This window comes from Neomonachus schauinslandi, chromosome 16, assembly GCF_002201575.2.
Source record: "Neomonachus schauinslandi chromosome 16, ASM220157v2, whole genome shotgun sequence".
Taxonomy (NCBI): domain Eukaryota; kingdom Metazoa; phylum Chordata; class Mammalia; order Carnivora; family Phocidae; genus Neomonachus; species Neomonachus schauinslandi.
The window spans coordinates 53,194,306-53,221,122 of NC_058418.1; the positions used below are offsets into that span (position 1 = coordinate 53,194,306).

The following is a 26,817-nucleotide window of genomic DNA, read 5'->3' on the forward strand; positions in this document are numbered from 1 at the left end:
TGCCTTCTGGCAATAGGATTTTAACCTGAATGGAGCAAAAACAGAAATTACAAATCTAGCTGGACAGGCAATGAAGGGGTGCATAAAGTCAGGAAGGGAGCATGCTGAGACCCTGTGAGGATCTCGGTCAGCAAGACTCGGACATCTGCACTTATTTCATCTTATGCCCCCAGGAATCACAGGGTTCGATATCATACAAAAGACAAATGTGTCTTAACTGTTTGGTCCAAAGCATGTTTTCTGTGTAGTTTGGTAATATGGGATATGATGAATTCTTACCACCTGTCTTACCATCTGTAACGCAGTATGTCACCCTGAAAGCACATATTCAGAAATACGTGACCAAAACCCTAAGGTAATAGTTCAAGGCTTAGTATTCAAAAGAATCACTTGGATTGGTTTCATTTGCAGATTCTGATTCAGTAGGTCTAGGATAGGTCCTAGAAATCCACATAAACAAGTACTGCTGGTAGAGCCTGAAACAGGTGCGGTAACTATTCTAAGAAACACCAAACATATGGATCCTTTTGGGCTATTGAAAAATTCTGAAAACCTCAAGTAGCCCTAACACAAGAAAGCTCTTACAAGGAGCTTACTTTGTGCCAGGCACTATTCTAATATATTAATATGTTTGACCTTCACAACAGCTCTGTGATGCATATACTATCATTATTCTCAATTTACAGATGAAAAAACAGAGATACATAAACATAAAATGACTTTCCTGATTTTAATTGATTTTACTCATCAATGACAGAGCTGGGATTTGAACCTAGGCAGCATTGGCTCCAAAATCGGCTCTTTACCACGGCCCTCTGCTAACCGACATGGTAGCCAGCCAGGCTCTCCTATAAAATTACAGGCTCTCCTGTAAAATTGTGGAGAAGTGAGATGGGTGTAACTCTGCAAACTGGGTTGCAAATTAGAACATGTTGCTTTAACTTCTTGGGCCTTTCTCACCAGTAAAAGGAAAAAGCTGGGTTTGGAACTCTTAACATTTTGTGAAACTAAAACTTTAAAAAGAATCGGCTGGGGGTACCTGGGTGACTCAGTCAGTTAAGGGTGGAGTTCTTGATCTCAGGGGTGTGAGTTCAAGCCCTGGGTTGGGCTCCATGCTGGGTGTGGAGCCTATGTTTAAAAAAAAAAAAAAGAAAAATCAGCTGGTTATCTGAGGCAAGACAGGAACCAGAGTTTAATGGGGTTTTTTTTTTTCCCTCTGTCTCCCCCAGAGTCTAGTGTTTGATGCCAGATGCTATAATGAAATTTCCTCAGTTAAGCCTCAGGACTCTTTCTTTTAAGTGACAGGGTCAATCCGCAAACTAAAACAGAAGAGGGAAAAGGAATTAATTAGCTCACCCACTGACTAGAACTAAGTTGTAAGGTGGGTTCATCATAGCTCTTCCCCCCACCTCCTCTTCCTGTTTCCCTTCGCCACCCCCCACTTAACAACTTCTGCTCTCCCTTTCTTGCTCCTCTGCTTTCCTTTGCTTACCTTCTCCGATGTGGTAGCAGAAATGACCCCTGGGAGTTCCAGTTTTCCACCATTATCATACTCACGTAGCCAGGAATAAACAATAAGGTCATCTCCCTTCCACCACCCTCAGGACTCTGGCTCAATTGAGATCACATGCTCAGCCCCAACCCAATCTCCTGGGCCAGGGAATGGAGTATTGTGGTGGGCCAGTCTGCCCCTTTCAATGAGGAAGACAGAACCATTAATCAATAGTCTTCCTACAAAAACAAGGGGGTAAGGACGAGTATTTCCCAAAACGAAATTATGTGAGCCAGACCAAAGTTTTAATAATCATGTAAGAATAAGGATGATAATTGAATTATTCTAGGTCTCTCTTCTTCAATGCCTATGCTCTTCCCATCCCCCCCACCAGTTTTATTGAGATATAGTTGACATGTAACCTTGTATTAGTTTAAGGTACATAATATACTGATATATGTGTATATTGCAAAATGATTACCACAAAAGGTTAGTTACCATCCATCACCTCACATAGATACAATTTCTTTTTCTTATGATGAAAACTTTTAAGATTTACTCTCTTAGCAAATTTTCAAATGTATAATACGGTATCATTAACTGTCACTATGTTGTACATTATATCCCTGGAACTTACCTATGTTATAACTGGAAGTTTGTACTCTTTGACCTTCACCCATTTCACCCCACCCTCCACCTCTGGTAACCATCAACCCATTCCCTGTATCTATAAAGTGAGATCACACAGTATTTCTTTTCTTTCTGACTTATTTCACTTAGCATAATGCCCTCAAGGCCCTCAAGATCCTCAAAGTCTATCCATGTTGGTGCAGATGGCAGGATTTCCTTCCTAATTTTTAACGGTTGAATAATATTCCATTGCATATATATACTAAGTTTTCTTTATCCATTCCTCCACTGATGGACACTTAGGTTTTTCCCATGTCTTGGCCGTTGTAAATAACGCTGCAATGAACACAAGGGTGCAGATATTATGCTCTTTTTTTATTGAAATTTTTGAGGTCATCATAGATTTACCTAAAGTTTTAAGAAAGAATAGAGATCTTATGTACCCTTTACCCTGTTTCCTCCAATGGTTAAATTTTGCAAAACTATAGTACAATATTATAAGCAGCATACTAATAATGATAATCCACCAGTGTTATTCAGATTTTCCCAACTTGACCTGTACCTGTGTGTATTTCGTTCCATACATTTTCACGTTCATTTTCCTTTTTAAAAAACGTTTTTATTGTTATGTTAATCACCATACATTACATCATTAGTTTTTTATTTTTATTGTTATGTTAATCACCATACATCACATCATTAGGTTTTGATGTAGTGTTCCATGATTCATGGTTTGTGCATAACACCCAGTGCTCCATACAGAATGTGCCCTCCTCAATACCCATCACCAGGCTGACCCATCCTCCCAACCCCCTCCCCTCTAGAACCCTCCGTTTGTTTTTCAGAGTCCATCGTCTCTCATGGTTCGTCTCCCCCTCCGATTTCCCCCCCTTCATTCTTCCCCTCCTGCTATCTTCTTCTTTTGCTTTTTCTTTTTTTTAACATATATTGCATTATTTGTTTCAGAGGTACAGACCTGTGATTCAACAGTCTTGCACAATTCACGGCGCTCACCATAGCACATACCCTCCCCCATGTCTATCACCCAGCCACCCCCTCCCTCCCACCCACCCCCCACTCCAGCAACCCTCAGTTTGTTTCCTGCAATTAAGAATTCCTCATATCAGTGAGGTCATATGATACATGTCTTTCTCTGTTTGACTTATTTCACTCAGCATAACACCCTCCAGTTCCATCCACGTCGTTGCAAATGGCAAGATCTCATTCCTTTTGATGGCTGCATAATATTCCATTGTATATATATACTACATCTCCTTTATCCATTCATCTGTCGATGGACATCTTGGCTCTTTCCATAGTTTGGCTATTGTGGACATTGCTACTATAAACATTGGGGTGCACGTACCCCTTCAGATCCCTACATTTATATCTTTGGGGTAAATACCCAGTAGTGCAATTGCTGGATTGTATTTTCAACTTTTTGAGGAACCTCCATACTGTTTTCCAGAGTGGTTGCACCAGCTTGCATTCCCACCAACAGTGTAGGAGGGTTCCCCTTTCTCCGCATCCCCGCCAACATCCGTCGTTCCTGACTTGTTAACTTTAGCCATTCTGACTGGTGTGAGGTGATATCTCATTGAGGTTTTGATTTGGATTTCCCTGATGCCAAGCGATGTTGAGCACTTTTTCATGTGTCTGTTGGCCATTTGGATGTCTTCTTTGGAAAAATGTTCATGTCTTCTGCCCATTTCTTGATTGGATCATTTGTTCTTTGGGTGTTGAGTTTAAGAAGTTCTTTACAGATTTTGGATGCTAGCCCTTTATCTGATATGTCATTTGCAAATATCTTCTCCCATTCTGTCAGTTGTCTTTTGGTTTTGTTGACTGTTTCTTTTGCTGTGCAAAAGCTTTTTATCTTGATGAAGTCCCAATAGTTCATTTTTGCCCTTGCTTCCCTTGCCTTTGGCGATGTTTCTAGGAAGAAGTTGCTGCGGCTGAGGTCGAAGAGGTTGCTGCCTGTATTCTCCTTTAGGATTTTAATGGACTCCTGTCTCACATTGAGGTCTTTCAACCATTTGGAGTCTATTTTTGTGTGTGGTGTAAGGAAATGGTCCAGTTTCATTCTTCTGCATGTGGCTGTCCAATTTTCCCAACACCATTTGTTGAAGAGACTGTCTTTTTCCATTGGACATTCATTCCTACTTTGTCGAAGATTAGTTGACCATAGAGTTGAGGGTCCATTTCTGGGCTCTCTATTCTGTTCCATTGATCTATGTGCCTATTTTTGTGCCAGTACCACACTGTCTTGATGATGACAGTTTTGTAATAGAGCTGGAAGTCCAGAATTGTGATGCCGCCAGCTTTGCTTTTCTTTTTCAACATTCCTCTGGCTATGCGGGGTCTTTTCTGGTTCCATACAAATGTTAGGATGATTTGTTCCATTTCTTTGAAAAAAGTGGATGGTATTTTGATGGGGATTGCATTGAATGTGTAGATTGCTCTAGGTACCATTGACATCTTCACAATATTTGTTCTTCCAATCCATGAGCATGGAATGTTTTTCCATTTTCTTGTGTCTTCCTCAATTTCTTTCATGAGTATTTTATAGTTTTCTGAGTACAGATCCTTTGCCTCTTTGGTTAGATTTATTCCTAGGTATCTTATGGTTTTGGGTGCGATTGTAAATGGGATGGACTCCTTAATCTCCCTTTCTTCTGTCTTGTTGTTGTGTATAGGAATGCCACCGATTTCTGTGCTTTGATTTTATATCCTGCCACTTTACTGAATTCCTGTGTGAGTTCTAGCAGTTCTGGGGTGGAGTCTTTGGGGTTTTCCACATAAAGTATCATATCATCTGCAAAGAGTGAGAGTTTGACTTCTTCTTTGCTGATTTGGATGCCTTTGATTTCTTTTTGTTGTCTGATTGCTGTGGGTAGGACTTCTAATACTATGTTGAATAGCACTGGTGATAGTGGACATCCCTGCCGCATGCCTGACCTTAGGGGGAAAGCTCTCAGTTTTTCCCCATTGAGAATGATATTCGCTGTGGGTTTTTCATAGATGGCTTTTATGATATTGAGGTATGTACCCTCTATCCCTATACTCTGAAGAGTTTTGATCAAGAAAGGATGCTGTACTTTGTGAAATGCTTTTTCTGCATCTATTGAGAGGATCATATGATTCTTGTTCTTTCTTTTATTAATGTATTGTATCACGTTGATTGATTTGCAGATGTTGAACCAACCTTGCAGCCCAGGGATAAATCCCACTTGGTCGTGGTGAATAATCCTTTTAATGTACTGTTGGATCCTATTGGCTAGTATTTTGGTGAGAATTTTTGCATCCATGTTCATCAGGGATATTGGTCTGTAATTCTTTTTGATGGGGTCTTTATCTGGTTTGGGGATCAAGGTAATGGTGGCCTCATAAAACTAGTTTGGATGTTTTCCTTCCATTTCTATTTTGTGGAACAGTTTCAGAAGAATAGGTATTAATTCTTCTTTAAATGTTTGGTAGGATTCCCCTGGGAAGCCATCTGGCCCTGGGCTTTTGTTTGTTGGGAGATTTTTGATGACTGCTTCCATTTCCTTAGTGGTTATAGGTCTGTTCAGGTTTTCTATTTCTTCCTGGTCCAGTTTTGGTAGTTGATACATCTCTAGCAGTGCATCCATTTCTTCCAGGTTATCTAATTTGCTGGCATAGAGTTGCTCATAATATGTTCTTATAATTGTTTGTATTTCTTTGGTGTTGGTGTGATCTCTCCTCTTTCATTCATGATTTTGTTGATTTGGGTCATTTCTCTTTTCTTTTTGATAAGTCTGGCCAGGGGTTTATCAATCTTGTTAATTCTTTCAAAGAACCAGCTCCTAGTTTCGTTGATCTGTTCTACTGTTCTTTTGGTTTCTATTTCATTGATTTCTGCTCTGATCTTTATTATTTCTCTTCTCCTGCTGGGTTTAGGCTTTATTTGCTGTTTTTTCTCCAGCTCCTTTAGGTGCAGGGTTAGGTTGTGTATTTGAGACCTTTCTTGTTTCTTGAGAAAGCCTTGTATTGCTATATACTTTCCTCTTAGGACTGCCTTTGTTGTATCCCAAAGATTTTTAATAGTTGTGTTTTCATTTTCATTTGTTTCCATGAACTTTTTAAATTCTTCTTTAATTTCCTGGTTGACCCATTCATTCTTTAGTAGGATGCTCTTTAGCCTCCACGTATTGGAGTTCTTTCCGACTTTCCTCTTGTGATTGAGTTCTAGTTTCAAAGCATTGTGGTCTGAAAATGTGCAGGGAATGATCCCAATCTTTTGGTACGAGTTGAGACATGATTTGTGACCTAGGTTGTGATCTATTCTGGAGAATGTTCCATGGGCACTAGAGAAGAATGTGTATTCTGTTACTTTGGGATGGAATGTTCTGAATATATCTGTGAAGTCCATCTGGTCCAGTGTGTCATTTAAAGTCTTTATTTCCTTGTTGATCTTTTGCTTAGATGATCTGTCCATTTCAGTGAGGGGGGTGTTAAAGTCCCCCACTATTATTGTATTGTTGTCGATGTGTTTCTTTGCTTTTGTTATTAATTGGCTTATATAATTGGCTGCTCCCATGTTAGGGGCATAGATATTTACAACTGTTAGATCTTCTTGTTGGATAGACCCTTTAAGTAGGATATAGTGTCCTTCCTCATCTCTTATTACAGTCTTTGATTTAAACTCTAATTTGTCTGATATAAGGATTGCTACCCCAGCTTTCTTTTGGTGTCCATTAGTATGGTAAATGGTTTTCCACCCCCTCACTTTCAATCTGGGGCTGTCTTTGGGTCTAAAATGAGTCTCTTGCAGACAGCATATCAATGGTCTTGTTTTTTTATCCAATCTGATAGCCTGTGTCTTTTGACTGGGGCATTTAGTCCATTTACATTCAGGGTAACTATTGAAAGATAGGAATTTAGTGCCATTGTATTGCCTGTAAGGTGACTGTTACTGTATATTGTCTGTGTTCCTTTCTGGTCTATGTTGCTTTTAGGCTCTCTCTTTGCTTAGAGGACCCCTTTCAATATTTCTTGTAGGGCTGGTTTCGTGTTTGCAAATTTCTTTAATTTTTATTTGTCCTGGAAGCTTTTTATCTCTCCTTCTATTTTCAATGACAGCCTAGCTGGATATAGTATTCTTGGCTGCATATTTTTCTCATTTAGGGCTCTGAATATATCATGCCAGTCCTTTCTGGCCTGCCAGGTCTCTGTGGATAGGTCTGTTGCCAGTCTAATGTTTCTACCATTGTAGGTTACATATCTCTTCTCCTGAGCTGCTTTCAGGATTTTCTCTTTGTCTCTGAGACTCGTAAGTTTTACTATTAGATGTTGGGGTGTTGACCTATTTTTATTGACTTTGAGAGGGGTTCTCTGTGCCTCCTGGATTTTGATGCCTGTTTCCTTCCCCAAATTAGGGAAGTTCTCTGCTATAATTTGCTCCAATATACCTTCTGCCCCCCTCTCTCTTTCTTCTTCTTCTGGGATCCCAATTATTCTAATGTTGTTTCATGTTATGATATTGCTTATTTCTCGAATTCTGCCCTTGTGATCCAGTAGTTGTTTATCTCTCTTTTTCTCAGCTTCTTTATTTTCCATCATTTGGTCTTCTATATCACTAATTCTGTTCTGCCTCATTTATCCTAGCAGTTTGAGACTCCATTTTTGATTGCACTTCATTAATAGCCTTTTTATTTTGACTTTGTTAGATTTTAGTTCTTTTATTTCTCCAGAAAGGGTTTCTCTAATAACTTCTATGCTTTTTTCAAGCCCAGCTAGTATCTTTAAAAATCATCATTCTGAACTGTAGTTCTGACATCATACTAATGTCCATATTGAGTAGGTCCCTGGCAGTCGGTACTGCCTCTTTTTCTTTTTGTTGAGGTGATTTTTTCCATCTTGTCATTTTGTCCAGAGGAGAATAGATTAATGAGAGAACAAAATGCTAACAGGGTAAAAACATCCCCAGAAAATATACTCTAAACAAATCAGAAAAGACCTGAAGCAGGGGGAAAAGAAAGGGAAAGAGAAAAAAAAGAAAAGAAGAAAAAAGAAAAAGATAAAAACAAACAAAAACAGAACAAAACAACAAAAAAACAGAATATGATCAAATATGATCAGGCTGGTGCATAGATCAGTGCCACACACTAGATTTTGGGTGTATTTTGGTCTGTTAGAAGAAAGTGCCTCCCAAAATTTTAAAGAAAGAAAAACTTATATATGTACAAAAATAAGGGTTAATACAATGAAGGGATGGAATATGACTGTAAAGATGAAAATTATAAAAGATTTTATAAAAGGAATTGATAAGATAAGAAGTTGGTTGAAAAAAGAAAGAAGAGGATTAAAAAAAAAAGAAAAAAAAGGGAGAGAATGTGATCAGGCAGGAGACTAGAATAAAGCCACACACTAGAGATTTAGGGTATATTTTGATCTGTTAGAAGAAACTGTATCTCAAAATTTTAAAGAGAGAACAACTTATATATATATGCCAAAAATAAGGTATGAAGGAATAGAATATGACTCTAATAATTAAAAATAAAAATGTTTTTTAAAAAAGGGATTGATAAGATGTTGGTTGAAAAAGGGAAAAAGAAAAAAAAAGTAAAAAAAAATTAACTTTGAAAGACTAAAGAATCATGGTAAAAAAGCCGTGAATTCTATGTGCAGTAGTCCCCTAGCGCTGGAGTTCTGCCATTCTCATTGATCGGTAAACTTGGTCTTGGCTGGCTGTTCTCGCTGATCTTCTGGGGAGGGGCCTGTTGCTGTGGTTTCCAAATGTCTCTGCCAGAGGCGGAATTGCCCGCCCTTGCCAGGTCCGGGGTAAGTAATCCGCTCGGTTTGCTCTCGGGAGCTTTTGTTCCCTGCAAGCTTTCCGTACAGCTTTGGAGGCGGAGAGTGAAAATGGCGGCCCCCCAATCTCTGCCCCGGAGGAGCCGAGAACTCGGGCCCCGCTTCTCAGTGAGCCCCCAGAGAAAAGCCGTCAGTCACTCCCGTCTCCCCAGTCTCCAGCCGCACTCCCTGCTCACCCGGCCTGTGACCGCGCGTTTCTATCTCTGGCACCCGACCCCGGGTGGAGTCTCCAAACCCAGCAGATCCCTGCCGTGCGCTCCCGCGTGGCTCCTCCCAGGGGAGGAAGGTGAGTCTCCCCGGATCTGCCGCTTGTTGGGTCCCTGCTGGAGGAGCAGGGGCCCGACTGTGCCGCGGATCACGGTTTATGGCAACCCCGAGCTGAGAGCCCCCGCCTGGGCTCCGCCTCTGCAGCTGGCTTCCCTGCTCCGATACCTGGGAGCTCTGCCACACTGGGGCACCCCCGGTCTTTCTGTGACCCCGAGGGTTCTGAGACCACACTGTCCCGGAGGGTTCCACCCCCCGCTTAGCCACCAGAGTGACGTCCCTCAGCGGAGCAGACTTTTAAAAGTTCCGATTTTGTGCTCCGCGGCTCTATCACTTGCCAGAAGCGGCTGCCGGAGGCCCCTCCCCCGCTGTCTATCCTCCCGAATATCGCCTCGGATTCACTTCTCCGCACGTCCTACCTTCCAGAAAGTGGTCGCTTTTCTGTTCAGACAGTTGTTACTATTCTTTTCTTTGATCTCCTGTTGAGTTCGTAGGTGTTCAGAATGGTTTGATCCCTATCCAGCTGAATTCCTGAGACCAGACGAAATCCAGGTCTCCTACTCCTCCGCCATCTTGCTCCGCCCCCTCCTCATTTTCCTTTTAATTGCATTCTTTGCTTTGAGATCAAGGCTAGATAATCAAATTTAAGGCATGGAAATAGCTAATGTCATTGCAGTCATGCTTTCTTTGTGTGCAGAAATGAATTCAGTGTTTTATAGGGGTCTAGGAAGATGTAGTGGAAAGCCTATCAAAAAACAGTGGTTTGTCCTACACATTACAGACCATAAGGTGATGACTTAAGTATACCTTGATAAATGATCCTTAGTAAATGTTAGATGTGAGTATGAGCCATATTTTGTGGTCTCAAATACACTGACATCTTTAATTTGGGGATAGAGGTAGGATGCAGGCCAAGAGAACTCAGGGCTAGGAAGATGTTCTCCCATGGATGAAACATACCCAATTAGAAGAAAAAAAGAGACTCTGGCAGGGGAATGGAATCATTTGCAAAGTTGTGAAGTCAGAAGAACAAAAACAAGCACATGTAGGAAACTGGACCCATGTTTGGTTTGCTGAGAAATCGCTGAAGGCTGGGAAAGCAAGGGGGACAGGGATGCCTGGAAAGGTTAAGAGCAGGGAACGCAGGAAGTCTTCCACCCATGCAGAGATAGTTGTGCAAATGTCCTGGGGGATTTAGGTAGAGAAAAATAACGATGAAGTCATCTTTGGCATTTCTTGATGTGTCTATGGTCTCTGGAAGCCAGATGGTGGTGTTTTCTTCCTTCCCTTCCCTTCCTTTCCCTTTCCTTTCCCTTCCCTTCCCTTCCCTTTCCTTAAAAAATTGAGTTATAATTGACATAAAATAAACTGTTCATACTTAAAGAACACAATTTGTGGGGCTCCTGGGTGGCTCAGTTGGTTAAACATCTGACTCTTGGTTTCAGCTCAGGTCATGATCTCAGGTTCATCAGATCGAGCCCCACATTAGGCTCGGTGCTCAGGAGGGAGTCTGCTTCTCTTCCTCTGCCCCTCCCCCAGCTCATGCACACTCTCTTTCTAAAATAAATAAAATAAAATCTTTGAAGTGCACAATTTGGTAAGTTTAGACATATGTATGTACCCAGGAAACCATCACCACAATTAAGATAGTGAACTTGTCCATCATCCCCAAAAGCTTCCTTGTCCCCCTTTCTAATCCTTCCCCCACCCCATTGCAGGTAACCACTGATCTGTTTATATCACTATAGATCAGTTTGCATTTTCTAGAATTTTAAATATATGGAATCATACAGTTCATACTATTTTTTGTCTGGCTCTTTCATTCACCGTAATTATTTTGAGACTCATCTATGCTGTTGTTTGTATCAAGTTTATTCCTTTCTGTTTTAAAAAATTTTTAAGTAATCTCTACACTCAACACAGGGTGCAAACTCACAAGATCCAGAGCTTCATGCTCCACCGACTGAACCAGCCAGGCGCCCCTCAAGTTCATTCCTTTCAATGAACTTTTTAAAATGGCTGAGTTGTATTCCATTGCATGGCTGTGTCTGAGTTTGTTTAGTCATTCACCCAGTGCTTGCTTCTTTGACTAGAGAAATCTTGGCCAAAGCTGGGAGCCCTCATGTCATGGTCCACTCACCCTGGGTTCCCCATGAGGTCCCCTGAGTGCTGTGAGGCCTCACTGTCTTCAGCCCACCCCAGTCTCGGTGTCTTCCAGAAAAGAACACCAGGAACACATCCGTATTCATTTCCTGGGCTGCTGTAACAAATTACAGTGGCTTAAAACAACAAGAATTTGTTCTATCACAGTTCTGGAGACCAGAAGTCTAAAATTAAGGTGTCACCAGGGTCAACTCCCTCTAAAGACTCTAGGGAAGAATGTCTTTTTGATTCATCCAGCTTTGGGTGCCTCCAGGCAGTCCTTGGCTTGAGGCAGCATCCCTCCCATCTCTGCCTCCACCCTCACGTGGTCTGTTCCCCTGGTTCTCTGTGTGTTTTGTTTTCGGTCTCTTACAAGAAAGCCCATTATTGAATTTAGGGCCCATCCTGATCTGGGATGGTCTCATCTTGAGATCCGTACTTTAATTACATCTGTAGAGACTCTTATTCCATTAAGGTCCCTTGACTTCTCTGGCTCCCCTTGCTCCTGCTCTCCATAGCTCCTCCTGCACATGTGGTCCAACAATAGACCCGGTTGAAGGATCAGTTTCTCCCAGCTTCTAAGCAAAGTGTGGTCCAGGTGCAATAAAGAGCATTCCCCCCCGCCCTAGGTGGCCCTCCTAGAATAAGCCCTTTCTCACTCCCTCATACAAAGGTGCCCCACAGTTCCCTATGGTGTGCATTACTGCTTGTTTTGACAAGTATTAGATCCAATTTGTTCAACTACAGTGCTCCAGATATGTCCACCCAGAACCTCAGAATAGTGGTTGGTTGAACTGAGAAGGTCAGAGGCTGGGGCAGATCCTCTTTAACTCACCTGAATTACATTTAGCTTAGAAACCAGGACAGATTGACCTTTACACTTGGTTTGTCATTGGACCAGCTGTGATGGAGCCGTCATGGACGGCAGAAGCAAGGGAAGCCAGGTCATGGTTGTGACCAAGAACAAGCACTAACCTGGGTACAGAAGCCCCTTACCTGCCCCTTTTCTGCCTTAGTCACCACTGATACCAGTTCCTGGCATGCAGTAGGTCCTGTTTAAACACTTAGTGGATGAACAAATGAAAACATCAGACCTGATATTTTTTTTCTCTCATTCCCACAGGAGGGGTCCCAATGGAAAAGCTGGCAGCCTATAGCTCATCCAAGGCGGCTCTGACCATGTTCTCAGCAGTCATGAGACAGGAGCTTTCCAAATGGGGAATTAAAGTCTCTGTCATCCAGCCTGGAGGCTTCAGGACGAGTAGGTGTCTAAGCCTAAGAGCCCCAGGGATGCTGAAGGTCCTTTGGATGTGGTTTTGGAATGTAGGTGAAGTTTGGTGGAGTGGGGTCTGGAGCCAATGGCCATGAAAGAATTCTTGAGACATCTTTGGGGCAAAAACATGTTTTTATTAAAGCACAGGGACAGGACCCAAGGGCAGAGAGAGCTGCTGCACCAGGATTATGAGGGGTGGTTGATTATATACTTGGGAGTTGGGGGAGGTAAGGAAAAGGGAGGTTTCAAAAGGATTTTCATATACGAAAGAGGACCTCCAAGATACTGGAGGCCTTGCCATTGTCAAGTTCAGGTTGTTTTCCCCTTTAGTAAGGCATTAACATTAAGACAGTTGGGAGCTTCCGAGGAGTGTCACACATCCCACCCAGGAGTGCGGTGGGGGGCGGGGGGTAGGAAGAAAACTGAGGCTCAGAGAGGTTAAGAGCCACAGAGGTGGTATGAGTCCGAGATGGGCTTTAGGTCCAGGTCACCCTAACAATTTCGTTGTGTATGGCCCCAAAGTGGCAGGGGATGGGTTTGTGGGTGTCAAAAGTGGCAGATGAAAGTTGACAGAAATCTGGTGGCTTTGTTACCACTAAAGCGAGCTTTGGGGTCTCTGCACAGAGTACCCACAGAAGTGGTTAGAAAGTCCATGAGGTGTTTAGAGAGGGAGGAAGTGGAGAAGAAAAGGAATCCCTCAGCCTGAGAAAGCAGAGACTGGGGGAGAGTTAGCTGGAGGAACATAGTTCACACAACATGCTGTTCCAGACCCAGAAACCTCTAGAGTAATTGTCAGGGTAATCATTTCTTTACGTGTGGTCTTGTGCCTTCATGAAAAGAACTGAGCAAATCCGTTTGCATTTCTGTGAGTATAATTGGATGTCACTGGCTTACGTTTCACAACCAGGCTTCCCCACAGACCTGATATCCTGGAGTCACCCAAGCTAGTAAACCCAGGCTCATCTCACAGCCATCCCTGGAGCGATCACACACTTTGCAGGAGGGAGCATGGGGTGCTGCATCCTTTCTGGAAAGTAATCTGGCAGAAGGTATTAAAATTCAAAATGCAAGTGCCTTTTGACCAGCTAACCACATTGTGGGAGCTGCCTGCAGACGTAACGACAGTAAAATACAAAAGGATGCATTGTGCAAGGCTATTTATGCAACATCACTGAAACGTCGAAACCTAGGAATGACTGCAAAGTCCTTTGATAGAGAAGTGGTTGCCTAAAAGCTGTTCAATGGGAAATTTCCGCTGCTCTGTTTTAAATCTGTAGCTTGACTATCAGAGGCAGGTCTGTGATTTATTACTAAGCAAGCAATCATATCTTTGGAAAACACTGTATAGTGTGATCCTTTTTGGTTTTTGTTTGTTCCTGATAATATAAAGTTAAACCAAAGCCTTCTATGCGTATATATGTTTGTATGAACAAGGAGGGAATATAGAAGGACACACAAAACTGTAAGTTACCTTAGGGGAGATTAATTTTAAAAACATATACATCTTATTATTTACTTTATTTTATGTAATGAGCAGGCATTGCTACTATATTTTAAAGTAAATATATATAATTAAGTTATATATGATAAGCAACCATTGCTTCTATATTAAATGTTTATATATTTAATCACATATAATTTATATGTTAAAATTTAAATGTATATTTAAATGTATATTTATTATGTATTGTTTAAAATTATATTTATTAGATAGATAAGATGATAGTCAACATTGTATATTTAATTTTATACCTAGAAATAGGTATCACTTCTATATTAAAAATTATATATAGATGTGGGGCGCCTGGCTCAGTTGGTTAAGCGACTGCCTTCGGCTCAGGTCATGATCTTGGAGTCCCGGGATCGAGTCCCATATCGGGCTCCTTGCTCAGCAGGGGGTCTGCTTCTCCCTCTGACCCTCCCCCCTCTCATGTGCTCTCTCTCATTCTCTCTCTCAAATAAATAAATAAAATCTTTTAAAAAAATTATAGATGTATATATGGGTATGCATATATATGCATGTATATTATATTGTATGTTACATTTTATATTGTATATAATTATCATGAAAATGGATGTAATAGAATGTTTGTGGCAGCACTATTTGTAAGAATCCTGAATTGGAAACAACCCAAATACCCATCACAGTATAATGGACAAATAACGTATGACATATTTATACAATGGAAAACTGCACTGACAGGAATGACCACACAGTGCATGGATGAATCTCACAGCGTAATACGTGATTCCATTTACATAATGTCCAAATCCAGGCAAAACTGCTCTATTCTGTTAACTTGGGACAGTGGCTCCTGGGAAGGGGGTTGGGAGTGGGGGCTTCCAGGCCGGTTTGCCTTCTTGTTCTGCTGCTGGTTGCGTGGGCTATTTAGTTTGTGGAAACCCAGTCCTGTGTGAACTTTTCTGTATGTATGTCAAAAAAATATATTAAATACCACTTAAAGCACATTTAAATAAAAAGGTGTTTGGGAACGCCCCTCCTTCCCAACAGAAGCCAATTCACAAGGGCCTGCTTCCCTGGTAGGGGTTGGACATGCCCGATCTGGCCTCCCCAGTATCTGAGCCCCCCCTTCTTCTTGCATCACAGATATTGCAGGCACCAGTGAAGTGTGGAGCAAGCAGGAGAAGGACCTCTTGGACCACCTTACCTCTGACGTTCAGGAAGACTATGGCCAGGACTATATCCTCGAGCAGCGGAATTATCTTAAGTTGATCAACATGAAGGCCAGCACAGATATGTCCCCTGTGCTCCTGGACATCCGACATGCTGTGTCTGCTAAGAGCCCCTTTGCCTTTTATGCTCCGGGTGCAATGGCTTATTCGTTGATCTGCTTTGTTTCCTTTAGTCCTACTGGCATATTTGATTATTTTAGCAAAAAATTGCATAACTTTGGAGGGGGCTTGCCCAGGGCGCTAATTAAACAGGCCTAACTGAAGAATAAGCCACATGGGCAAATACGTGGGAAATGTCTTGGAACGAAAGGGAAACTTGAACTTCCCATTAAAGTTGTGGTTTCCTACCTTGCATTCCCTGTGAATTCTGTTGATTGACTAGGTCTTAGTGGTGAAAAGGCTAGTGGGTAGAAATGACGTTAATCGAGTGCCTGCTCTGCACGGATACATTTCAGATATTCTCTCATCTAGTTCTCATCAGAGAACCAAGGTAGGTATCTCCACCCCTACTTAACAGGTAAGGGAATTAAGGATCAGAGAGGGTAGGTTGCTAGTTCATTGTCACCCAGCTAGCAAAAGGCAGTTAGAATTGACTCCAGTGGAGTTAGGCTCCACTGCCTGTCAGGAGAGGAGGAAGAGAAAGAGATGGTGGGAAAAATGAGGTAGGGAAGGGAAAAGAGAGGAGGAACTGGCAAGGACCAGAGTCAAGGGGAGTTTTTCTCACCATGAATTGATAGCCTGCTGTACCTACTGTATACAAGGTATTGATTCCAGTGTGTAATCAGCGCTCCACGCACCTCCTCTCCCTTCCTCTCCCTGGAGGCCTGGAGATAAGAGGATGAGGTCTCCCCTCTCAAGAAGGGCCCCAGAGGCCTTTTGGCAAACCCAGGGCATGTGAGTGGCTGGTTTGGTGTCCATAGTAACCATCACTGTCACCTCCATCTGAGCATCCCAGGATGGAAAAGCCAACATCTTTACCTGGAGAAGCTAGCCAAAGGGAGCAAGGTCAGATACCAAGAGAGGTGGGGTCAAGTTCACCTGGGGGAGGCAAAAAGGGAGGAGCTGGTGAACAGGGGGCACATAAAAGGAACTAGAAAAAAACAGCAGCTTGACATGAGGGAAGCAGAGGTCCAGACATTGTAAACATCTCTTTGTCCCATTTCCTTTCTAGAATGTGCAGGTTATTTTTCTATTTTCCAACCTCATGGAGATTTTAGGAGAATAGATAAACTGATGATGTTCCGCATTTTCCCCCGAAAGAAAAGAATAAATAATAAGGTGGTGAGATAGATAGTTACGATATTATTAATATGATAAAGTTTTAATGGCTAGTCATGCCAACTGCCCCGTAGTTCTCCATCATTGCTTTACGGCAGAACAGAAAGAAAAGAAAAAAAAAAAATTCAAGCTTTAACCATTGATTTCCAGAATAGGTTACTTTTTGGAGATGAGAGTTGTCAAGGCCAAAGCTTTCATTTGCATGCTTCAGATCTTGAGAGAGCAAAGGGTTTGTGTAACCAGAATTTGGAGGAGGACTGAGGATTACGTGTTTCACTATAAAGCAGTGGTCCTCAAAGTGATCCCTGGACCGCAGCGTCACCAACACCTGAGCATCGATTAGAAATGCAGATTCTCAGGGGCCAACGCAATCATATTTTAGGTTCTTATGATGGCTCCTGTAACAAATTATGAAAAACTTAGCAGTTTAAAAATATACACTTATTATTTTACAGTTCAGGAAGTCAGAATTCTGAAATGGCTCCTACAGGGAGCCAAAATCAAGTTGTCAGCGAAACTTCATTCCTTCCGGAGGCTCTAGGGGTGAATTCATTTGCTTCCTCTTCCAGCTTCCAAGTCTCCTGTATGCCTTTGCTCGTGGCTGCATCACTCCAACTTCTGCTGCTGTGGTCTCCTCTCCTCCGACTCTGCTTCCTTTTTATAAGGAGCCTTGGGATGGCACTGGGCCCACACATAATCCAGAATAATCTCCTTATCTTAAGATCTTTAATTTAATCGCATCTGCAAAGTCCCTTTTGCCACATGAGGTCACATATTCACAGGTCCTGGGGATTCATGTACTATGATCATTACTAGGGACCTTTATTCTACTGACAGCATCCACTGAATCAGAAATTCTGGGGGTGTATTGTACCGAACCCTCCAGGTGATGCACACCCATGTCTGAGAACCCCTGCTCTAGGCCACAGAGTAAGCACGTTGGCCACAAAAGGAGGGGGAAAGCTCTTTGGGCTTAGTGGGAGGGAGCTGGAGACATCAGGCTGAGTAGTGCTGGGCAAATACACCAGCCTTTAGGAAACCAGTGTGGGACCTACTTTCTGTTCTGATGAAAACTCCATGAGGCATGGGGAGAAGGTGCTGGATACAGACCCAGAGGGGCTGAGAATCCCAGATCTGAGAAGCTCCTAACTGGTTCCCCCCAGGAGGGCTTCCACCCTGCCTTGGGGTTACCTGGGAGGGAAGTATACCACAAGGTGGTCTATTTAGCCAGAGAAAGACTGAAAACCTCTTCCCACCACTCCCATCTTGACTCCCTTGGGTCTGGGTGGAAGTGGGGATGTCTGGAAAAGTCACTGAAGCTCCTGCAGACAATAGGGAATAGAGCTAAGAATGAAGTATCTGGATGCCCTTGGGGCAGGTGGGGGTGTGTTGCAGCAGAGCCCACTTGGTAAACAGCCTTGGGCTGGGGGCTGAAGTGAGGATGAGAAATCCAAGGGAGGCCAGTGAGTAAGAGACAATGTCACATCCTCGGTGCTGTGCAAATACACCAGCCTTTAGGAACCCAGATTCTGAGGACAAGAGAAGGAGAAGGGGGGAGAATCTTGCATGCCACTGCACGTTCATTGGGAAGACCCTGTTTTAAAGCAGCAGAGATTGTAATCTGAAAGTATCGAAAAGCATTTAAACATATTTCTTTTTTTTTTTTAAAGGTAGGCTCCATGCCCAACATAGTGCTTGAACTCACAACCCCAAGATCAAGGGTCATGGGCGCCTGGGTGGCTCAGTCGTTAAGCGTCTGCCTTCGGCTCAGGTCATGATCCCAGGGTCCTGGGATCGAGTCCCACATCGGGCTCCCTGCTCGGCGGGAAGCCTGCTTCTCCCTCTCCCACTCCCCCTGCTTGTGTTCCTGCGCTCGCTATCTCTCTCTCTGTCAAATAAATAAATAAAATATTAAAAAAAAAAAAAAAGATCAAGTCATATGCTCTACCCACTGAGCCAGCCAGGTGCCCCCAAACATATTTCATTTTTAGCACAATACATATAGTTTCTCAGAAAACAAGAGTGACAAGTATTACATACAAAACACCTCCATGCCCTGACCATGTCTGCCCAGTATTGGTGTTCCTGGTTTACCATAAGAAACCAGTAAGAGTTAATGGCAGAGAGAAGCCCCCAATATGCCCACAATTTGACCAGCATGATGAACAAACAGGTGTTTCAACAATAGGACTCTTGGCAAAAAATATTTCATCCTCCCAGTCCTGCTCTTCTGCTCAAGGTCAGGATACAAGGCACATGTAATACCTGGTCACACAGCATCACACATAAATTGCATACAAAACCTCGCCCACTCCTCTTTATCTCTTCCTTTTCTATATTTTCCCAATGCTGGAAGCAGGAAAGTGGGCAATCCTTACAACAAACCCGAGATAAGAGGGAGGAATTAGGAAAACATCCAGTGAAAATATGATTACTTTATTACATAAGGAGCTGATAAATGCCTACAAATAAACCTCACTGTATTATTTGAATGGAACATTAAATTTCATCAGTTTCATTATACTGGTGGTAAAGAACAAGTTTTGGAATGCTATTCTGGATGGTGTAATTCTGAGGAAGAATAATTCCATGCAAACAGCTCTGTGGAGTGGTAGTACCTCCTGCCCAGTGAAAGTCCCCAGTCCAGGTCACACACAGTGGTCCACTCAGTGGGGGCTTAGAACACCTGCTCTGGAGTGGCTCAAAATAAAGTGTTTTTCTACCCATTTGTCTTGTAACCCAATATTTCCTTCCAGGATCTCAGGCGTGGGGATGACCGTGGCAGGACTGGATGGGTGTTTCTGAGTCTCTGTTCAATTCCCAGCTCAAAATTCCACATCAAGAAATAAGAATCAAAAGGAAGAGAGATTGGAAACTAATTTGAAGGCTGAAAATAGGGAGATCTCAATGTGTGTAGTCTGAATTTGCATACTCTTCTGCCTGCTCAGTATTCCATTTTGGGGGATTTTGTCATTCAAGAGACCCCACCTCCCCACCATAGGGAGGGGTCATGTGACCTAGGCTGGCCAATCAACTCATACCATTGGCTTCAGAGATTGGTTCAGGGGTGGGCTTCTGATCCAAGAAGAGCCAATCTTGGCTCCCAGGGGTGGGAGAATTGCTAAGGCAATGGGAGAAAAAGGGTATCCATGTTAACTGAAGCTTCTAGAGCCCACCAAGAGCCCACCAACAATGAAGCCAGGATAGAGGAAAATGGAGCAGAAGGATGAAGAAAAACCAAGGTCTGATAACACAGTTTGAGCACCTTCATCTAGCTACACCTACAGATCCACCATTTAGGTTGATTTCCAAGTTGGGTGAGCCAATACATTTCCTTTAAACTATTTCAGGCTGGCTTTCTGTCTTTAGCAACAGAATTATTTCCTGACAAATACACATTCTAGGGAAGAGTTCAGTGAAGAACAAGGAAAATAATGCTACAGTGTTCTAGGGGAGAAAGAAATTGATGAGACTAAAGAAAATAAGACCGGAGTTAAGAGTGAGTATTACCATTCAGTGGCCCTCTCTCATAGAAAAGCAATTTTTCTATTAAAATTTCTTTTGGGGTTTTATCCACACAGTCTGTGAACCTGGTGCCTCTGGAATAAGGTGAAACAAAATCCTTGCTGAGCCTCATGGTGCAAACCAAATATTTCAGCTCATCACTGGCAGTCCTAAACTACTGGAATGATATTTGGCTAGAAAACAGTGTAAGGTACATTGTGTCTAGGGTGATAAGACATTCTGTCCTGGTTCATCATAAAACTTAATTACCATATTGCAAAATGTAGAGATGACTAAAGTGAGAATCCCAGCTTACCATGGGAAACAGGAAGATTAATAAGCAAACTCAAGGCTAAATTATTTTACTTTTAGGATAGTCCATTCATGGTCAGTGTATTCCAGTGACCTGGTAATCACCCCACAAATTTTTCCTATTTAGCTCTACTTTCTGTGTTTCCTCCTATTTTCAAACTAGGTAATGATCCATTGATGGATATAATGTAACCTCTCTCTTTGGCATTGTCCCATGTTCTCTCTCTTGACTATTCAAGATGAATTCCATAGAGAGTAGGTCCTAACTTGAAACATACTATCCTTTGGTTTGGGTACGATTTCTAGGTAAGTCTTACATATTTGCACAAAAAGATTTCATTGATAAACACAAAATTCACACTTACATCTTGAATACCCATGGTAAATAACAAAACAGGTCTGAAAAATCATAAGAGGTCTAGGCCAATACATGTCATTGCCATTGTAATGGTGGATTTTTTTGTGGGGGAGGGAGGACACTGCCCAGCATCTACTTGCCTTCCTATGTGGAAGCCATTTCCCATGTGTGAGATCTTGGTGGAAAGCAATGCTTTTCCTCCAACTACAGAAGCCAGCAGATCTAAATCCTGCCTCTGCCCACATCTCAGCCTCTAGGATTTGGGTATAATGAACAAATGTTATGACCTTCTTGGGACATGGAATGTCAATTGAGGCATATGAAGAGTGATGGTGGCAGTCTCCCACAATGATAGTTGCATTTCCTGTTGCTTAGCCCTTTGGAGACATTTGGTCCTGTTAATCAATTTTTCAAGCCTGATCCTTCAACCTTCCCTTGATGATGTGAAATAACAAACTAACTAACTAACTAACTAACTAACTAAATAAATAAATAAATTTTGTTAAAAGACGGAACTCAGATTTTGTTGCTTGTAACCATAAGCATTCTAATTTACATCCTCCTCTGCATCCTCCTCATTCCCACAGCATTTTCGAAGACCCACTCCCAATACACAGCTCCACATCTTCATGGGTCCTCAGGGTGAACGGCACCAAGAAAGATGCACCCTTTACAAAGAGGGATGGCATGTGTGTTTTCCCCGTACACCATGCCAGTGGCCCTCTCCTCCTCTCCTGCTCTGTCTAGGGCTCTCTCCCACCTGCACAACTGCAGCAGGATGGGGACCCAGCCAGGTCCTGGATTCCCATCTCTTCTTTTTGGTTTCTACTGAGAAACATCTTTATAACCCCCAGACAGAAGGCTTTGGGCTGTGATGTAAGGGGCAGGTTGGGAGAGATGAAAGGAAGAGGATTTTGGAGGGAGACCTTTTCCAGGGAGGTTTATACAAAGAGCTGATGGCTCTACTGGTCTGTCTTTGCTTTAAGGTCAAAGGACCGCTCTCTCCTCCCCCTGCACAGTGATTTGTTTTTGTTTCATGTTTGGAATACCAGTTAATATTGCTTCAAATATGTCACATTCTTGGTGTCTGAGTGGCCAGGTGGTATGCTGTGGGCATTTTGGAGTTGCACAGGGTCATGGGTTGTATGTGTCCCCTCAAAATTCTGATGTTGAAATCCTAACCCTCAATGTGATAGTATTAGGTAGAGCTTTGGGAGGTGAGTAGGTCATCAGGGTGGAGCCCTTGTGGTGGGATTTGTGTCGTTTACAGGAAGAGAAAGGAGAGAGCTTGCTTTTCTCTCTCACCATGCGAGGATACGAGAAGATAACCATCTCCAAGCCAGATCCAGTCACTGGATCTCTCAGCACCTTGGTCTTGTCCTTCTCAGCCTCCAGAACTATGAGAAATAAAATGTTTGTCATTTAAGTCACTCCGTCTGTGGTGTTCATTATAGCGGCCTGAACTGGCTAAAACACACTGGCCTGGGTTCAAATCTTTTTTTTTTAAATTTTTTTAAAGATTTTATTTATTTATTTGACAGAGACAGAGACAGAGAGAGCACAAGCAGGGGAGGGGCAGAGGGAGAAGCGGACTCCCGGCTGAGCAGGGATCCTGATGCGGGGCATGAGATCATGACCTGAGCTGAATGAAGGCAGCAGCTTAACCAACTGAGCCACCCAGGCGCCCCTTGGGTTCAAATCTTGAGTCTGCTGTTCAATAGCTGGATGACCTTAAGCAAACTGTTTAACTTCTTTGTGTCTTAGGGTTATTATTTTTTTTTTCTTTTTACTCCAAACATAGGGGCAGTGGTAATGTTAATCTCATGCAGTTGTTGTGATGATTAAATAGGATAATTAAGCAAAAGATTTAGCCAGTGCCTGGCATTTAACACAGGCCCCACAAATGGAGTAATAGTAGTTGTTTAGTTCCCCTTTCCCTGGGAGTGCATTTACCATGGACACAGGTCACCTTGGTGTGTCCTCTCTAGGTAGAGGTCAGGTGGTGGGAAGGCCAGTATTACTCTGTGTTTTTGCTGCCGGGACTTTAGGAACATTCTGATCCAAATGGGGACTTTCAATGCCAATCAGCTAATGCTCTTCCCACAAGAGCACAAGGGAATCTTTCATGGACAAACAACGGTTTATACCTTCTACTTTTCCTGATAAGAATCCCTACTCCTTCTCTTTTTTTAAGCTAACAATCATTTATGACTTGCTATGTGCCAGGAACCTTTTTTTTTAAATTTATTTATTGAGAGAGATAATGATAGAGAGAGAGCATGAGAGCGGGGAGAGTCAGAGGGAGAAGCAGACTCCCCGATGAGCAGGGAGCCTGATGCGGGACTCGATCCCGGGACTCCAGGATCATGACCTGAGCCGAAGGCAGTCGCCTAAAACAACTGAGCCACCCAGCGCCCTGCCAGGAACCTTTTAATCCTTATAATAACCCTATGACATATCTACTGTTATCATCTCCATGTTTTAGATAAGAAACTAGGCTTACAAGGTGAACTTGCCTAAAGTCACACTTCAAAGCTATTATGTAGAAGAATTATTATTTTTTTTAATTGTGGTAAAATATACACAATATAGGGGCACCTGGGTGGCTCAGTCTGTTGTGCGTCTGACTCTTGGTTTCGGCTCAGGTCATGATCTGAGGGTCCTGAGATCAAGCCCTGTGTCAGGCTCCACACTCACTGGGAAATCTGCTTGAGGTTCTTTCCTTCTCCCTCTCTTTCCCTCTCCATCTCCCCCCTGCTCCAGTGCCTTCTCTCTCTAAAAAAAATAAATAAAATCTTAAAAAAATATATACACAATATAAAATTTATCATTTTAACCATTTTTAAGTGTACAATTCAGTGGCATTCAGTATATTCACAATGTTGCACAACAATCACCTCTATCCATTTCCAGAATTTTTCATCATCCCAAGGGTTGAGCTTTTTAAGCCAAGTTTGTTCAACTTCTAATTTCTGAAAGGAACTGTCGTGCAATGGTTAAGAGCACAAATTCCTCGGGGGTTCCAATCTCAGTTCTGCCTTGATGAGCTATGAGATCTTGGAGAAGTTACTTGATTTTTCTAGTGCTTCCATACCTTGCTGTGTACATGGAGAGGGTGATTATCAGTGGTACCTATCTCATAGAGTGGTTATAGTATTAAATAATTTAATCCACATTAAGTACTTAGAATCTACCTGGGAAATAGTAGGCACACAATGAGTATTAGTTATTATTACTCCATATTCCTAATTATAGGGTGCCGTAGTAATGATGGGTGGGGATCTAGAACATGAGCATTGTGTGAAGGAATGGAAGATGATGATGTGCAGAGTGGGCTTGGACTTGGGGTGATATATTTCTTTCTGATATAACACTGATGGGGTTTCATTAGGTCTCTAAAATCTTCTCTGATGTTGAAAGGCAATAAGATCTCTCTCATCACTAAATAACCAGGTAGCCTGAGCAGGATACTGATAATACTATGTTCATCTCTACCTGCAGAGTGGGCTTCCCTGCAGATGGAGAGCCTAGGATGAGCTGGAGAATGCAAGCCTGTGTAGGTGTCTTCCTCAAACCCCTCTCCTCCTCTGGACTCCAGGCCAGGAATGCAGGACTCAGGACTTCCGTGCCATCCCCCTCCTTCTTCCACAGTGGCAAGGAATAATTTTCAGAAGATGTTAAAATCTCATACAAGTACCTAATGAACACACACCAAAGTTTTATTTAACTCATTAGTGAGAGGGCCAGTAGATAACCAGAGCAAAATCTCTGGCTTAGCCACAAAGAAAGACCTAAATAAATACCATCTCTCATTGAAGGAAGGTGAAAGGGCAAAGAAAATTTGAGGTCAAAGGGAGCTATTTTTTTTTGTTTTTTCCATCCTAGACAGATGTTCACTTGCTCTTCTTAAGTCAGGCTTTCATAGATAAGCTCCATGGCTTCAGAGCTCTTTATCTCATGTTGATGGGTTGTTTTGTCTGCATCGGGTATAGAGGTGTACGTTAAGTGCATGAGTAACTTGGGAGTAGATGGGAAATTTGTTTTTAGTTATGGTGGGTACTGCTAGTGACTTTACAGAGGTGTATGGTCCATCTATCTAGTAAATGGACTTGCTATAATCAAGAGAAATGGGAAGACTTAGGACCCAGGAAGAGAAATAATCATTCATTGTCGCCTATGGTGTGTCAAGCTTCATTGAAGCCCATTGGAAGCTGTTGGAGAGTGTCTCCCCCAGAAGCATCATGAGACCTCTGGTACCACTGTGTAATGAGTTTCCTAAGTGAGCTATAGCAGGGCCTATGTAGCTCTTCCAATAAAGACATGTCCATCTGTAGTTAGAGAGCAGACTTAAGCAGTGTGTCTGTGTCCTTTGTTGAAATGTTCTTTCTTATAATTATGCTTTCTTGTAATAATTATGCACTTTATTTATTTATTTATTTATTTAAAGATTTTATTTATTTATTCATAAGAGACAGAGAGAGAGAGAGAGGCAGAGGGAGAAGCAGGCTCCCCGCTGAGCAGGGAGCCTGATGCGGGACTCGATCCCAGGATGCTGGGATCATGAGCCGAGCCGAAGGCAGACGCTTAACCATCTGAGCCACCCAGGCGCCCCAATAATTATGCACTTTCAATTGTCAACATTTCCTGCTTGAAAATTACACTTGATATTCATATTTCTATGCAGAATTGGGGAAAAGATGGTTCACCCATGTTTCAAATAAGGCAAAAAGAACAGTAATTCAGGGTCATTTTGGTATTTTATTTCTGCCCAGAGTGAACTCATAAAAGGGGACAGCACATTTCCCTCTAAAGACAGCTATGAATGGACAACTGAAGAAAAGCACAAGGAGGCAGAGACCAGAAGCTGAGCAGGTAATACCTTGCCTCATGATTCATATGCAGTAAAGGAAAAGGGGAAGATGTGGCTCATCTCTATGTCTTGGTGTCCCATGACTTCCGCTTCATTGTTAACCAACAATGAAATTCTTGCCTTGCTGAGAGGTGGGAGACAACTCCACTCTGGTAGATGTTGAAGCAATGACACTGAGTGAGCAGCTGTGCGAGGGAGAAGCAGATCCAAAATAAAGGAGACAGCCCCTGTCTTCCCAAAACTCACTGTGTGGTAGATAGGAATATAACGAGACTTTCCTCAAAATTCTGAGGGTCAGTGCCCACAAAGACATTGAAAATGAAGAGAGCATCGGTATGAGAAACATCCTAAGATTGAAGGCAAGAAGATTAAAAAAAATACTTGCACAGGGGCACCTGGGTGGCTCAGTTGGTTAAGCGACTGCCTTCGGCTCAGGTCATGATCCTGGAGTCTCAGGATCAAGTCCCGCATCGGGCTCCCTGCTCAGCAGGGAGTCTGCTTCTCCCTCTGACCCTCCCCCTTCTCATGCTCTCTCTCTATCTCATTCTCTCTCAAATAAATAAATAAAATCTTAAAAAAAAAAATACTTGCACATACTAATCAAAAGTAACTTGGTGTAGCTATACTAATACCAAAGTAAACTCTAAGGGAAGAAGCATTTCATACATTATCTATCCCACACACCCCAACTGGAGCCCAGAGGTTTCTGTTCTGTGACTCCTAGCTGCTCTGCCTTCTCTGATCTACCCAGTCCACTTTGTGCACTCAACCCATACTGTTAGCAGGAGAGGGTCCTGACTCAACGTCAAGCCCCAGCTTGTCTTTTTCATCTCTCCATCCACTGCATTAGCAACTCCCTCTCCCACTCAAGCTTTTCCTGAGCTCTTACCTGTGTCAGGCATGGTGCTAGGCACTGGAAGCATATCTGGGAACAAGTCAGTGGGATCCCTGCTGTCCTGGGAAATGACAGTATGATGGGGAAGACAAACATGCAGCAACTCAATAAATAGTTGTTTAATGTGGATGTGTGATCAGTACTATTAAGAGTGAGTGCCCGGGGAGCTCCAGACAGGTATTACAAAGGGTTCTTGATTTTAGCTGTTTGCTACCAGGGCTCCAACCACCAAGCCAACCACCACTGGCTCTTCTGAGAAGAAGCCCATAAA

General features: G+C 42.6%; 1 protein-coding gene across 1 annotated transcript in view; it reads left to right on the forward strand.

Annotated features, from left to right (window-relative positions):
• The window catches only part of HSD17B2 (hydroxysteroid 17-beta dehydrogenase 2), a 78,605-nt gene extending 62,955 nt beyond the window's left edge, over positions 1-15,650 (forward strand). The window contains exons 4-5 of the mRNA XM_021702668.2: positions 12,486-12,623; positions 15,244-15,650. Of these exons, the coding sequence (XP_021558343.1) occupies positions 12,486-12,623; positions 15,244-15,587 (482 nt within the window). The 3' untranslated portion in view covers positions 15,588-15,650. The remainder of the gene's footprint in view (positions 1-12,485; positions 12,624-15,243) is intronic.
• The last annotated feature ends 11,167 nt before the right edge of the window (positions 15,651-26,817 follow it).